At 34.7% G+C, this 13,648-nt stretch overlaps 1 protein-coding gene across 2 annotated transcripts in view; it reads right to left on the reverse strand.

Moving 5' to 3' along the window:
• Positions 1–13,648, reverse strand: part of LOC150087336 (golgin subfamily A member 2-like) — a 436,198-nt gene that overhangs the window by 292,932 nt on the left and 129,618 nt on the right. For both annotated transcript variants that reach the window (XM_090371141.1, XM_090371142.1), the window contains 2 exons: positions 11,621–11,679; positions 3,082–3,142 (listed from right to left, as the gene is read on the reverse strand). In XM_090371141.1, the coding sequence (XP_090227267.1) occupies positions 3,082–3,142; positions 11,621–11,679 (120 nt within the window). The remainder of the gene's footprint in view (positions 1–3,081; positions 3,143–11,620; positions 11,680–13,648) is intronic.

Consider the following 13,648-nt stretch of genomic DNA (forward strand, 5'->3'; position numbering starts at 1 on the left):
CCCAGGTGCTTTTCTTACGTTTAACTTCAACAGTTTCTCTTCCACTTTGAGGAAAGACAGTTATAGGATAAATGTGTGGAAGTTTGCCTTTAGCCAGTGGGTTGTTGATTGCCGGTACAAACTTCCATCTGTCATCATAGAAGTTGATAGCTTAAATAGATTCAAGGTAGAACTAGACAAACATTTGGAGTGAGTGGATGGGTGAAATGAGAAGGGCATGTGTTATGTATTTATTTTTTTGGCTGATGCTATATATGCTTGCTTTCTTGCATCATGTGCCTTTGCTAATTCTAATGAAGCCTGATATACCTTCATCAATCAGTGATAAATACAAAACAACAATGGGCCCAGCACCGAACCCAGGGGATCTCCGTTAAGAACATTAGTCCACATAGAGCAGTGCATATTTATTACTACGCTCTTCTCTCTCCCATCCCTTTATCCATTGCAGTAACTTGCCCTTAATGCCATACCGCTCCAATTTGAAAAATCTTCAAATTGGAGCGGTACAGCAGTCTTCCATGTGCAACAGTATCAAAAGCTTTCCTGAAATCCAAGTATATGATATTAAAATTATTTTTTGCATCCAGTTCCTTTGTGACCACATTGTAGTATCCAATCAAATTGGTCAGACAAGACAAGACTTCCCCTTAACAAACCTATGCTGTGTCAGTGACTCCATTATTACTACTGTCTTGTCTAGTGATCCTGTATCACCTCTTTAACCAGTGACTCCATTATTTTCCACAGGATAAAAGTTAAACTAACAGGTCTATAATTATTTGTGTCACCCTTTGAACCCCCTTTGTGAATTGGGGAATCATTTGCACATCTCCAGTCCATGGGATCCTCCCCTGACTCTAAGTATACTCCCAAAATTATGGCTAAGGGTTTGCTTACGTCCTTTGCTGCCTCCTTCATTATAACTGGATAGATTCCATCTGCCACAGGTGCCTTTTTTTATGTTTAACTTCAACAATTTCTCCTCCATTTTGCTCTGTTATTACAAAATCACTTAGCTCCCTGTTAGAGTTTGATAAATGTCTGGCATGACTTTCTTTGAATAACTCCTCATCTGTGAATGTAGTTGCAAAATATACTCATTCAGTTTATCAGCTACTTGAGCAAGATCATCAATAGTCGAACCATCTATGTTAAGTGAACCAATCTGATTCATCCCCTTCCTCCTAGAGTTTATATAAGTAAAGAAGTCCTCGCTGCTTTTCTTAGCATCCTTTGCCAAAGATTTCTTGTCATCTGCCTTTGCTTGCCTAACCTCCTTTGTGACTGGATTACAGACTAGCTTACTTCTACCGTAGGTTTCTGTGTCACCTGATAATTTATATGCATCCCATGCAGTTTTCTTTTCTGCCATGAGCCTCATTAATTCATCTGACATCCATTTAGGCCTGAATCTTGAAGAGTATTTCTTAGTTGGTATGTAAAAAAACACCATTACAACGCTCATTTTCAATGGGCATTGTTGAGCTTCCTACTTACAAAAGCTACAGGGCTTTAGATTGCCACTGACTTTTTTTTGCCATCACTGCACAAACTAATATGCTAGATGTATCTGGAGAAATCCCATCCTATGAAGGTGATAGACCAAGAGTACAGCACAAGTCAGACCAGTCTAAAATTACTATGGGAAACCTTCCTGTTTAGGACCCCCCCCTTGGGAGTTTCATCCTTGTCAGTAAGTTGTATAATGAATACAATTATTTTAGGGCAGTTAGGCATAAATAGACTAAAAATTAATCATGCTTAGAAACCTGCAGAAAGGTTTGATACTGGCTAGGGAGCTGGACTTTCAAAATGGCATCTACTGCATTGGTGGATTTCATTTTTATTGATGACTTGGCCTAAATGTTACAAGGTTTATGAATTGCTCACACTTACCATTAGCAGAGGCACATGATGCAAGGAAGCAAGCTTATACATCAGCCCAAAAAAAAAAAAAAAAAACACATTCCCATTTCACCCATCCAGTCTCTCCAAATGTCTATCTAGTTCAGCCTTAAATATATTTAAGCTATCAACTTTCACAACAACAGATGGAAGTCTATTCTGGTAGTCAACTACCTACTGGCTGGCTAAAGGCAAACTTCCACATATCTATTCTACAACTATCTTTCCTTGATTTGAATCTATGTCCCTCTCAGGTTTGTAATTTGAGCAAGAGGAAGGTTCCCACTAGAATTGAGCCTGCTCAACCCATTCAAGGCCTTATACACCACACCTCAATCAGGTCACCTTTCAGGTGCCTAGTCTCCAAATACTGCAACTTGCAGAACTTAAGCCTTTCCCGGCAAGAGCACCCTTTTGTCCCTCTCACAAATCTTGTTGCCCTTCATTGTACTTGTTCTAGCAACTCTACATCCATCCTAATGAGACTTCCAGACCTGTATGCAGTACTCAAGGTGAGGCCTGACCACTGCCTTTTACAAAGGGATAATCACCCCCTTGTCTCTGCTAGCAAAATTCCTATATATCATTGACAAGACTCCATGACCTGATTTGGCAGTCCAATTGCACTGCTCAGAGAAATTCATATCCAGCTACACAATTACCCTGTCTTTTTCATTTTCAACTACTTTAAGTGTTGAAACACAAGCTGTGATATTAATCTGGGATTACTGCTACCCAGGTTTAGTACTTTGCATTTGACAATGTTAAACTTCAACTGCCATTTCTTAGCCCATTGACCCAATTTTCCTAGATCTTGTTGCAGCAGCATGCTGTCACTACCATCAGTAACAACCCTGCCAACTTGCATATCATCTGCAAACTTAAACATTAAGCCTAATATACCTTCATCAATAACTACAGAAAACAACAATGGGCCCAAGACTGAACGCTCATGAACTCCATTGATAACACGAAGAGCATGACCATTAATAACAACGTTGTCTTCTTCCACTCAACCTGCCCTTTATATAAAGCAGATATGTTCATATAATAGTGACATATATTCATATAATATTTACAACTCAAACTAACCTAATTAAGACCCTCCTGAAAATTTGGCTATCATTTTTCCAAACACTGTGTATCCTATAAAAATGAGAATGGAGCACATACCTTTTTATTTAGTTTCTCTGAAAATTCAGAGTTTTGCAGCTTGGATTCTTCACTTAATTTCCTATTAATGAAGTAAAAATATAAATTTTATTTATTTTAATATTGAAAAACATATATATAAAAAAAAATCAAAAATAAAAATACTTAAAATATTCTCTTTATTGTATTGTAATCAATAGATGACATCAATTTAAAAAAAATTAATAGATATACTAACTGATCATTATATCTATTACATCAGTGACTCAGTCAGTGTGAATTGGTATGTGTTGAATAAGTGTGAATTTGCATAACCTGTTTAAAATAAGGGAAAAATGCAAGAGAACCTCACAAAATGTTGAAAACAGCTTTTGGAAAAGATTGTCATCATTCAAAGACTTTTAAGAGGTTCACAAAGTTTAAAGGCCATGTCTGTTGACAAGAATCCGCTCTCGCTCGCTCGCTCTCTCTCTCTCTCTCTCTCTCTCTCTCTCTCTCTCTCTCTCTCTCTCTCTCTCTCTTGCCACCCTTCAAAAACCAATCATTTTCTCTTGTTTTGTGATCTGCTTAGGAGTGACTGATGCACAACTATCTGCGAAATTGCTAGTGAAATTGGTATTTTTTATGGGACCTATCAATCAATTAAAAGATAAAACTTGGGAATGCAACATGTTTCTAGAAATTTCAAAAATAGTATACAGTCACAAAGTATTTTGTATTGCTTTATTTTCATGTTTGCTTTCTATTCACTTCTACCTTTCTTAAGTGATCACAATAAGCAGCATCCACTGTATGTGATTTGTATAGTAATCTGGTGTTTTTACTATGTAATGAAGTGAAAACTCAAAGGATTTTGTTTCTTAAATTATTTTCAATTAGAGTAGACTATTTTCTAGAATAGATGGTAAAAAAAAAAAAATCCAGGATAATCAATTTCCCAGTTAATCCAAAAATAGAGAATTCCCCGACATATGTAAGAGATACATTCCAGGACTTCTTACTTGAGTTTCATGTAACTCGGGAATGACTAATAACATATTGCTACTACATTATTATTGACAAATTTGAATTCCACGCGATACTTGTTAATGTTTGACCATTTTCATATATCCTTATTTTAATTTTCTGATCCAAATCAATCGCTTTCCTTTTGCTGATAGATTTACTAATACCGCTGTCCCTTATTCTCTTAGTTGGCACCATGATAATGGTCAAAATGAAATTTTCTGTAAAGAACTTCATAAGGTTAAGGCGAAAACTCACTATTATCACCCCACACAAGATAATATTTTGCTAAAGCACATTTCTGGAGGTCACTACCATAAAACAATAAAAACAGTTTTGCACTTTCCAGTTTATTGGGCTTTTCTGTTAACGCAACTTATTATAAATGGGTAGTAAACTTGATCTTATTGCATTTGTGATAATACCTGGAATTCTGTGGGCTTTTACATTATTATGGTGAAATGTGTCCCCCTCACTGAAATCTTCAGTCATAAAAAATAAATAAATAAATTTTAAGAATCTTCTCTTCTCCTCCTTCCTATTTTTTTGCCTTGTTACTCCTTATCTCACTTGTGCATGTCATGATTGTCGTTATTGATTGCTTATTTATTTTTTTTTTCTGTTTTAAATTTTAAAATCCTAAAAAAAAAAAAATTAAGTGAAAAAAAAATTTCAGAAACCTACGTAAAAAATATGCCAATAGATAAAAAAACCTACCACGCACTACTCGCGTGTCCAATACAATGCTTCCCTTTATTTTTTACGATGTTGCTTGTTTGTTTGTTATTTGGTTTTTAGGAGCATTAGCAACTAAGGCCATATTGCTTCAGGGATATGCGGTGGTCGTTCCCCTGACCTTTCCGCATCCTCTGTATTTGGTGGTCACGGGCTCGAACCCCCTGTCTAATCAAGAAGCGTGTGCTATGCACTGCTGCTCCTGCCCACCTGGCTACGGAGGCGCCTTACGATGTTGCGTATGGTTTGGTCACCAACAATTATAATGATTCATTAAAGATTTAATGGATGCACTATTTTAAAACTTTTGAATAATTTCAAGTTTTTGTTTAACTGTAAGTGCAACTCTTTTGCATTTACCCATTTTTGCAATTTATAAACAAAAAAAATATTTGCTATTAAAAAAAAAAAATTGACATTAATGACATAAATAACGAAACAAAATGTCTTTTTGCAGTGCAACGGAACACAACAATCGACATGATGCACTAAAACAAACTAAACATTTCTTCTTTTTTTTTTTTTGGGCAGCGGGTGTGAAGACAGCGGGGTTTGCAAAATAATAGCTACATTAATCTCCCAATGACGACTTATAACGCTGCTTCTTGTCGCTTAGTTATGACTTGCAAAACATCTGTTTATACCTATTCTAGTTATACTTGAATTTTATGATTTCTTGTTGATTTTTTTTTTTTTTTTTTTTAATTTGGAGTGTCCCAGTTAATTCAATCCCAATAAATCGAGAGTCTGCTGTACAAGAAATATTATATATTTTGTGACTACCAGAATGCAACAGAATGCTTACCAGTAAAGATTTATTACCAATAATGAACTCAATCTAGGTGAGAAACCAGCTGTCATACAAAAAACAAAATTGATATATATATAAAAAAACGAGCAACCCCAAAATATCATACATTCGTTGAGGTGAATTAAAAACAATAGAGAAAGAAAGGGATTTGGAAATGAATTTCTCCAATTAATGTAAACAGGGAGGCAAAGCAGGCCTATAAAAAGACAGTGTCTTGAAACGGTCCAAAGATTGGCAACTTGTTCGGTGAGATCTGCAAAATGGAACCTATGTAAGGGAAGACTTCAAACAGGAATACCTGGCACAGTGCAGTTAATGCGTTGGAAAAAAAATTATTGCACTGACTGAGTCAGCACTAAACGGGGAATAGTTTCAATGGGAAAATAACGATATGTGGGTATCAAAGGAATTTTTTTATATTAGAAAAAATTATGCATGATTAGTTAAAAAAAATAATAAATACAAATAGTAATGAGGTAGACTAAGAACGAAATTAATTGATAATCAATTGCAGTCGCAGATTATAAACCGCACTATGGTGAATCCTGTATTGATTGAAGCCAAACTGTGCGAGGTATCGTTGTATGTGGGATGGAGAGCTTAGCAAGCAGGCACCTTAGAGAGGGACTTGACTGAGATCTATAAGGCTCTAAGAGGAAGAGAGAGTAAAATAAATGAAGGCAAAATTTTTTCTTATGTTTCCAGAACTAGGGATCATGAATTCAAACTAAGGAGAAAGAGGTTTAGACTGGATTGTAGGTTTTTTTTCAGCCAGAAAGTTATTAATTACTAGAGAAAGTGACCTACACAGGAAGTTGAAGCCAATATCTTGGAGAAATTTAAAGGTCAGCTTTTGGCTAGTGCAGCAAAAGCTTGTGGCTTCCTTTCACTATACTAATGTTAATACTGTAGAAGGGAATACAACACATTTCTCTCCCAGAGGTACAGATGGTTTACCTTTGCTAGTTTCCATTTTAAGATATTAGTTCTCACACACAGTACTTTTAGCTGCATTTGCATTTACAGGGTGTATCATAACATGCAGGACCCACTTCAGGGATGGATTTACAACCTAAAAACAATAAAAACATTCATGTAAACACAACCTCATTTAAGAGTTAATGCCATTTTTGTGTTCCAGCAACTATCTGCTTATGTTTCAGGAACTGCTCAAAATGATCACCATGCAGCTGAATATAAGCCTCATCACAGACCTCCTAACCACTCCAAAGTTCCAGGTGTCTGTCAGATTTTTTTTCAAGCAGTTTTGTTGCACATGTTGGCAAAGCATTTCAATGTTATCAAATTGGTGTGGAATAAACAATGGTTTTCAGATGGCCCCCCACAAGTAAAAATTGAGTTCATTCAAGTCCAGGTAGCATGCAGGCCAGGTAATGGGTCCTGCATGACGAAATTATGGTGGAGCACCGTTGTGCATAAACCACATGCAACGAACGACATGAGGTGTAATGTCTTCCAACAACTCATTTAAATGGTTCTTAAAAAATTGCAGTAGGATGCTCCTGTTAATCTCCAAGGCAGAACAATAGGCCTGAATAAATTGGCCCCTATTTCTGCCCATAAATTTATGGTGTCTTGACAGAACAATGATATAGGGATTTTCTTCAGCTAATCAATGAACATTGTGAAAACTGATCACACCATTTCTAGCAAATCTAGCTTCATCAGTAAACAATATAGCAGACAGGAAATGCTGAGCATGAGCACAATATGCAGAAACCAAGTACAAAAAGCCACTTGTGGCAGGTAGTCAGCTTCAATAAGTCCTTGTTATATCTGAAGATGATAGGGATAAAGCTGTTGGTCCTGTAAAATTCTCCACACAGTCATATGTCCCACATTCTCCAGAGTTGCTGTCCTTTGGGTGCTGTCACCATCATTTCCTTTAACATGATTGAGATTCAGTCTTCCAAATCAACAGTTCTGGCACTGATGTGTCTACTGCCATCTGAAACTTTGTTTTCTAAATGAACCAATTTCTGCAAAGGTCTTATTTGCCACATGATGATTGGGAAAGTTTTCTGCATACAGGTATCTTGCCTCAGCTGCATTGCATCTAGCAAGTCTAATGAGATGCATGTCTGCCGCCTCTCAATTTGAATAAGCTCCCATTATCACAGCAAATGCACAGTATAAAAATGTTAATAAAAAGCCCTAAACGTAGTGCCGAGAACTAACTTGTCAGGAGAACTAACTGAAATCACTCAAAGAACATTATGCAAACTTGTTTACATAACTACAAAAAAAACAATGAGATACTGAGTATTGTTTGTAAACAGTTGAATGGAGCCAGCTATGCTAATTCAGTTTGCGGAAAGAACTGCTGGAACACAAAAGTTACTAACTTGGGAAGAAGGAGAAATCAAAGACCCATAGACCGATGTCTGCATGCACTTTTTTTCTATTATTTTTAGATCCTAAATCCATATCCGAAGTGAGCCCCACATGTCATGCTGCATCAGACTTTAAGTTGGTGCTCCTTAAAAAATAAATTTTGCTCACGACCGATACTAAAATGGGTGCTCGTAAGCACCTTCACTTAAGCTAAAAAATTTATATATAAACATTTGTATTTAAAAAAGTTGCTTTCTATTTCTCAACTTTCTATGATATTATAAAAAAATCCATGCCGATCATTGCTAGAAAATCCTTTCTTTTGTTAGTGATTGGAGGAAAATTATATACTGTATTTTGCAACGTTTTAATCTCAAAAACAGTCAAGGTTTGACACTTGGACAGTATTAAATATTTTTCATATTAATTATTGTTAATTTGACATTTATTTAGTAAGAAAAATTTTTTAAAAACACTTTGTTGAGAGTACGATCATTGTTGCCATAGTGTCACTACAGACTGAGGATACTGCCTCATGCGATTCTCAATTTCTGGTTTTAGCAGGTTAGAACAGGTTTCTGCTGGGTTTCACTCAATTACGCTGCTGCAATAGGTACCGTATATGTATAGTGCTGACTTTAAAGGTGATGAAAGTGTTATAGTAAGAAATCTTTTGATTTTGTGTGCAAATGCTTAAATGTATTTTCTTTTAACAGATTTAACTAAAGTTACTAAACCCTTTCAAAGCTTTTAAAAAGAAACTGAAATGAACACTATGAGGAAAAAATGATGCACAGTCGTCTGATTTAGACCTGCATGTTTCAAATGCAAAGAAACAAAAAATTAAAGAGTATGCATTTCAACCCTGTAAAGAATATGATTATTTGGTAAGAGATAATAGTAGTGGAACTGGTGTAATTTGCTTATTAAGTCCAGTGGTGTTTGGCTGGCTATCATAAGTTGAATTGCGAAAGACATTACCAAAAATGCCATAGGAATTTTCATGAAGCTTTTCTGAAATTTAGTGATTAGAAAAGCTAAACTTCAAGAAGAAAAAAAGAAACTTGAGGGACAGAAATATTTTAAATTTAGGGCAATCTAATAGTAAAGTGCTAGCAAATGAAGTTTCATTTATTTTATCAAATATAATTGCCAAGAATTCATTGCCTTACACCAGTGGTGAAATAATAAAAAAAAAGTGTAGTGTCATCATTAGAAGTGCTTACTAGTATCTTACAAGAAAAACAAACTATCTTGATTACTGATGCAAAAAATATTCCTTTGAGTAATTATACAGTTTCAAATTGAGTTCATAAAATGGCAGATGTAATATTCAATGATTAGGTAGAATTGAAAATTGTGTGTTTTTTCCCACTGGCACTTGATGAGTTGACTGATGTTTCAGGCATATCACAACTCGTGTGCTTTGTTCATTTGATTCAACATGGCAGCTGTGAAGAAGGTTAACGGTTATACAACTGGAAAAGATGTATATGACGCACTTATGAAATTCCTCACAGTGCACAAAATTTATCTGAGTAAACTTGTATCAGTTGTTACTGATGGTGGCCCTCTTCTATGATAGGTAAAAACAAAGGCTTTATTGCTTATCTTAATAGAGATAAAAAATATACCTAATTTTGTGCATTATTACTGATTCGTATTGAGGCCTTGTTCATGAGTGAAAGATCAAAAAGAAATTATAGGATGTCTTGCGAAGTCATTGTTAAAGTTATCAACCATTTTACTGCTACATCCCTAAATAAGCGACTTCTAAAAATATTTTTGGAAGATCTTCAAGCACCGCATTCTAATATTATTACCCACGCAGAGGTTTGTTGGCTCAGTAGTGGAAAGGTGCTCTCCAGAAGTAAAAGCTTTTCTAATAGAAAGCAATAAATAAAACCTTCTTAATGAAATTTTTACTGAAGATTTCAAGATTACATGGGTAATCTTCAGCAATTTAAAATCTGTTAAATTTGTGGCTACATGGTTAAAAGATAAATCTGTGGTAGTTTTATACAAGGAGATTATTGCATTTCAGAAAAAAAACTCAGGTGTTTCAGAATCTAGTTTTAAAAGGAAATCTGCTTCATTTTCCTACTCTTAAAAAATGTCTGGAGGAAACTGCTGGGGAGTGCCATCGTTTGTAATGAAATGTAATGAAATTTGTAATCAAAGATAATGTAATCGATGTAATTAATTCTAAGACAGATTTTAATACCGCAGTAGACAACTGTAAGGTGATCTGATTGAGGTGTGTAAGGTCTTGAATGGTTGAGCAAGTGAATGCTGATGGGATTCTTCCTCTTGCTCAGATTAAGAACCTGACGGGGCACAATTTTAAATTGAGGAAAGACAGTCGTAGAACAGATGTGCAGAAATTTGCCTTTAGACAGCAGGTAGTTGATTGGTGGAACAGACTTCCATCTTTTGTTGTGGAAGTTGATAGCCTAAATAAATTTAAGGCTGAGCTGGACAGACATTTGGAACGAATGGAGGGGTAAAATGGGAGGGTTTTTTTTTTTTTTTTTTTGGCTGATGCTGCATAAGGTTGCTTTCTTGCATCGTATGCCTCTGCTAATGCTAATTAGTGCCAAAAATTTTTGATTGAGAAATATAATTCTTGTATATGCAATACGGCTAAAAAAACTAATTAAAAAATGCATTTTTAATCTTAAAGCAAAAAAAATTTATATTTTGATATATGGTGCTTGCACATATTGTGAGCTGCAAAATCTTGCTCGCTTAAAGCAAAAGGAAGTACCCCGTGATACACTCTGTATATATGCATATACGTCTATTGTCTACACATCTGTTTGTCCACTTGTAATGTAACAGACACAGTAATCCATGGAATTTTAGATATTTGGGCCTTTTAAAAAGAGAGACCGTTTTAATAAAAATTTTCAGGCAATTCCAAACTTCATTAATATCAGACAGATAGAAATTTGGCAATTACTATTTCTTTTTTTTTCATATAAATTGGGTGCCTCCGCAACCAGGTGGGAATTACTGATAAGTAATAAATAAATTTTCTGTTTTTATACTCCGGGACGACCAAACGGTCAGAGGAGTTCACAAGATAGACAGAATACAAGAAACAGTACCGTATTCAGTAGTCACGGGGCTTGAACCCCGGTCACTCAAGGCATGTGTACTTATGCACCTGCGCGCCTGACCACTAGGCTACGGCCTAGTGGTCAGGCTAAGTTTAGAGAATGTAAAACTACAGAGCTTTATTAAGTGTTCTAAAAAGTTATAAAACTTAGTAATTAATTGATAAAGAGGTATGTATATATATATATATATATATAAATTAATATATTAAATTAATATATATAAATATATTAAATTAATATATATATAAATATAAATTAATCAAAGAAAAAGAACAAAAATTCAATTAATTTAAGAAAAAAATTTTTAACAAGCCTGAAATTTAATGCACTGTGTACATTAACTAACTTGTTTTATATTTAAACTGGGAGATATGATCATACTTGCAGTATACTGAGGTTGCAATATATATTTACTGATATTTAACTGATATGAAAATAGTTTGATTATAATGTTTGTAATTTTACTTATCCTGAAAAGATTAAGAAAATGACAGGATTACATAATATTTAAAGTAACATTCATGAGACATACACTGCTTTGTAGACTTCAAGCTTTAACCTATCAATCTCCTTGGCACCTTCTTTGTTGCTCTGAAAATCAGATCAGTAAAAATAATTAGATATCAATCAAGGTCATAATCAAAATAAAAAATGCTTTCAGTAACTGCATATAAGGCAAGCCAGTAATTCAAATACTTCCACAGAAAACTCATATGACTAAAATAATTCTCTATAATATTTACCAGAGAGTAAAAGACCGTTTACTATACTAATTTTTATATAGAAGTACAATTACTTCTTTAAGTAAGACCAAATGCAGCTGGGCATAATATTTTTAAGAGTTATAATTATCTATATAATATAGGTGTAAAAACACCATAGATAACTCTTAAAGGAAAAAACTATAATAGTAGTGTAAAAGGTATCATTTCAACTGTATCTCATATTGTGCTCATCCTTCACAAAGAGTTACCATGTATTGCACAACCTTGAATAAGTAACGCTTATAGAGAAGACTATTGTTACTTATTCTCAAGTGGGCACCACAATCCAGATGGCACTGTTTCAAGGCTTGTTGGCCTTTCATCGGTGGGTGGATAGGCACCCTGGTATTGCAAACATGACAACCCAGTTGTGATGATAATCCCACAATATGAGAGATATCAAAAGGTGTACATGATAATGTTTAAGTAAGACCAAATGTAACTGGGCATAATGTATTTAAGAGTTATAATTATCTATAATAATATAGTTGTAAAAACACCATAGATAACTCTTAAAAGCAAAAAACTATGATAGTAGTATAAAAGGCATCATTTCAACTGTATCTCATTGTGCTCATCCTTCACAATGAGTTATCGTGTTAACTATGATAGTAGTATAAAAGGCATCATTTCAACTGTATCTCATTGTGCTCATCCTTCACAATGAGTTATCGTGTATTGCACAACCTCGAATAAGTAATGCTTCACTAATAGAGAAGACTGTTACTTATTCTCAAGTGGGCATCACCACCCAGACAGCACCATTTCAAGGCTTGTTGGCCTTTCACTGGTGGGTAGGCAGGCACCCTGATACCCACTTGAGAATAAGTAACAATCGTCTTCTCTATTAGTGAAGCATTACTTATTCGAGGTTGTGCAATACATGGTTAAGAGTTATCTATGGTGTTTTTACACCTAGATTATATATAAGTAATTGGTATGAACTGTATTTTTTAAATAAACAATGATTTATTTATTTTAAACTAAATATTAAATTTCACTTCATTTCTTTGCAGAGAAATAAAGCAAGCAGCTTCTTCAGGCTATGGATTTGTGCCATAAACAGTAAAACAAAAGAAGGGAAAAAAATAACAGCTTCAGTAGACAGTATAATTAGCCATATAGTGCAAGGAAGTCACTGCCTTTTTACAGCACTGGCCAAAAAATAAATAAATAATAATAATTAAAAAATAATAATCAAATAATTTTTTTTTAAAAATAATGATAAAAAATAATGACAAAAGAATAAAATAATAACTAGGGGGCTTTGCCTCCTGCTCGTTTTGCTCGCCAACCCCCGGACGCACGCTTTTCTATGCAAAATGTAGAGGGATGATAGAGTAAGTCAAATCTTTTCTACGTAAAAGACATACCTGTCGAAACACAACGATCGATTTCTAACCAGGAAATGACCTATGTAATTATTTACTTGTGCATTTGTAGTGACGTGACTGCCCCGCCCACTTGTACCATGTGACCCGCATCCTTCTCCCATTGGCTACCCCCCACACCACATGGCATTCTCAAGGTGGAATAAATATCACTATGTAATTATTTACCTGTGTTTACATAGGTTACTTAGGAAAAGGCCTTTTGCTTCAGGTTCCATAATGCATTAGGAATATTGTTGCATCCGAAAGAGGACGACTAAATATTTAACAAAAATATTTACAAACTATACAAATATTTAAAATATTTAAAAATTACTAAACTATTTACAAATATACAAACTATATCGGATCCCTTCATCAGCTGACATTACAATGGAACATCAAACAATGTTCCGTTGTAATGTC

Source organism: Mastigoproctus giganteus, chromosome 4 (genome assembly GCF_048544385.1).
Source record: "Mastigoproctus giganteus isolate SK-2022 chromosome 4, ASM4854438v1, whole genome shotgun sequence".
Lineage (NCBI taxonomy): Eukaryota > Metazoa > Arthropoda > Arachnida > Uropygi > Thelyphonidae > Mastigoproctus > Mastigoproctus giganteus.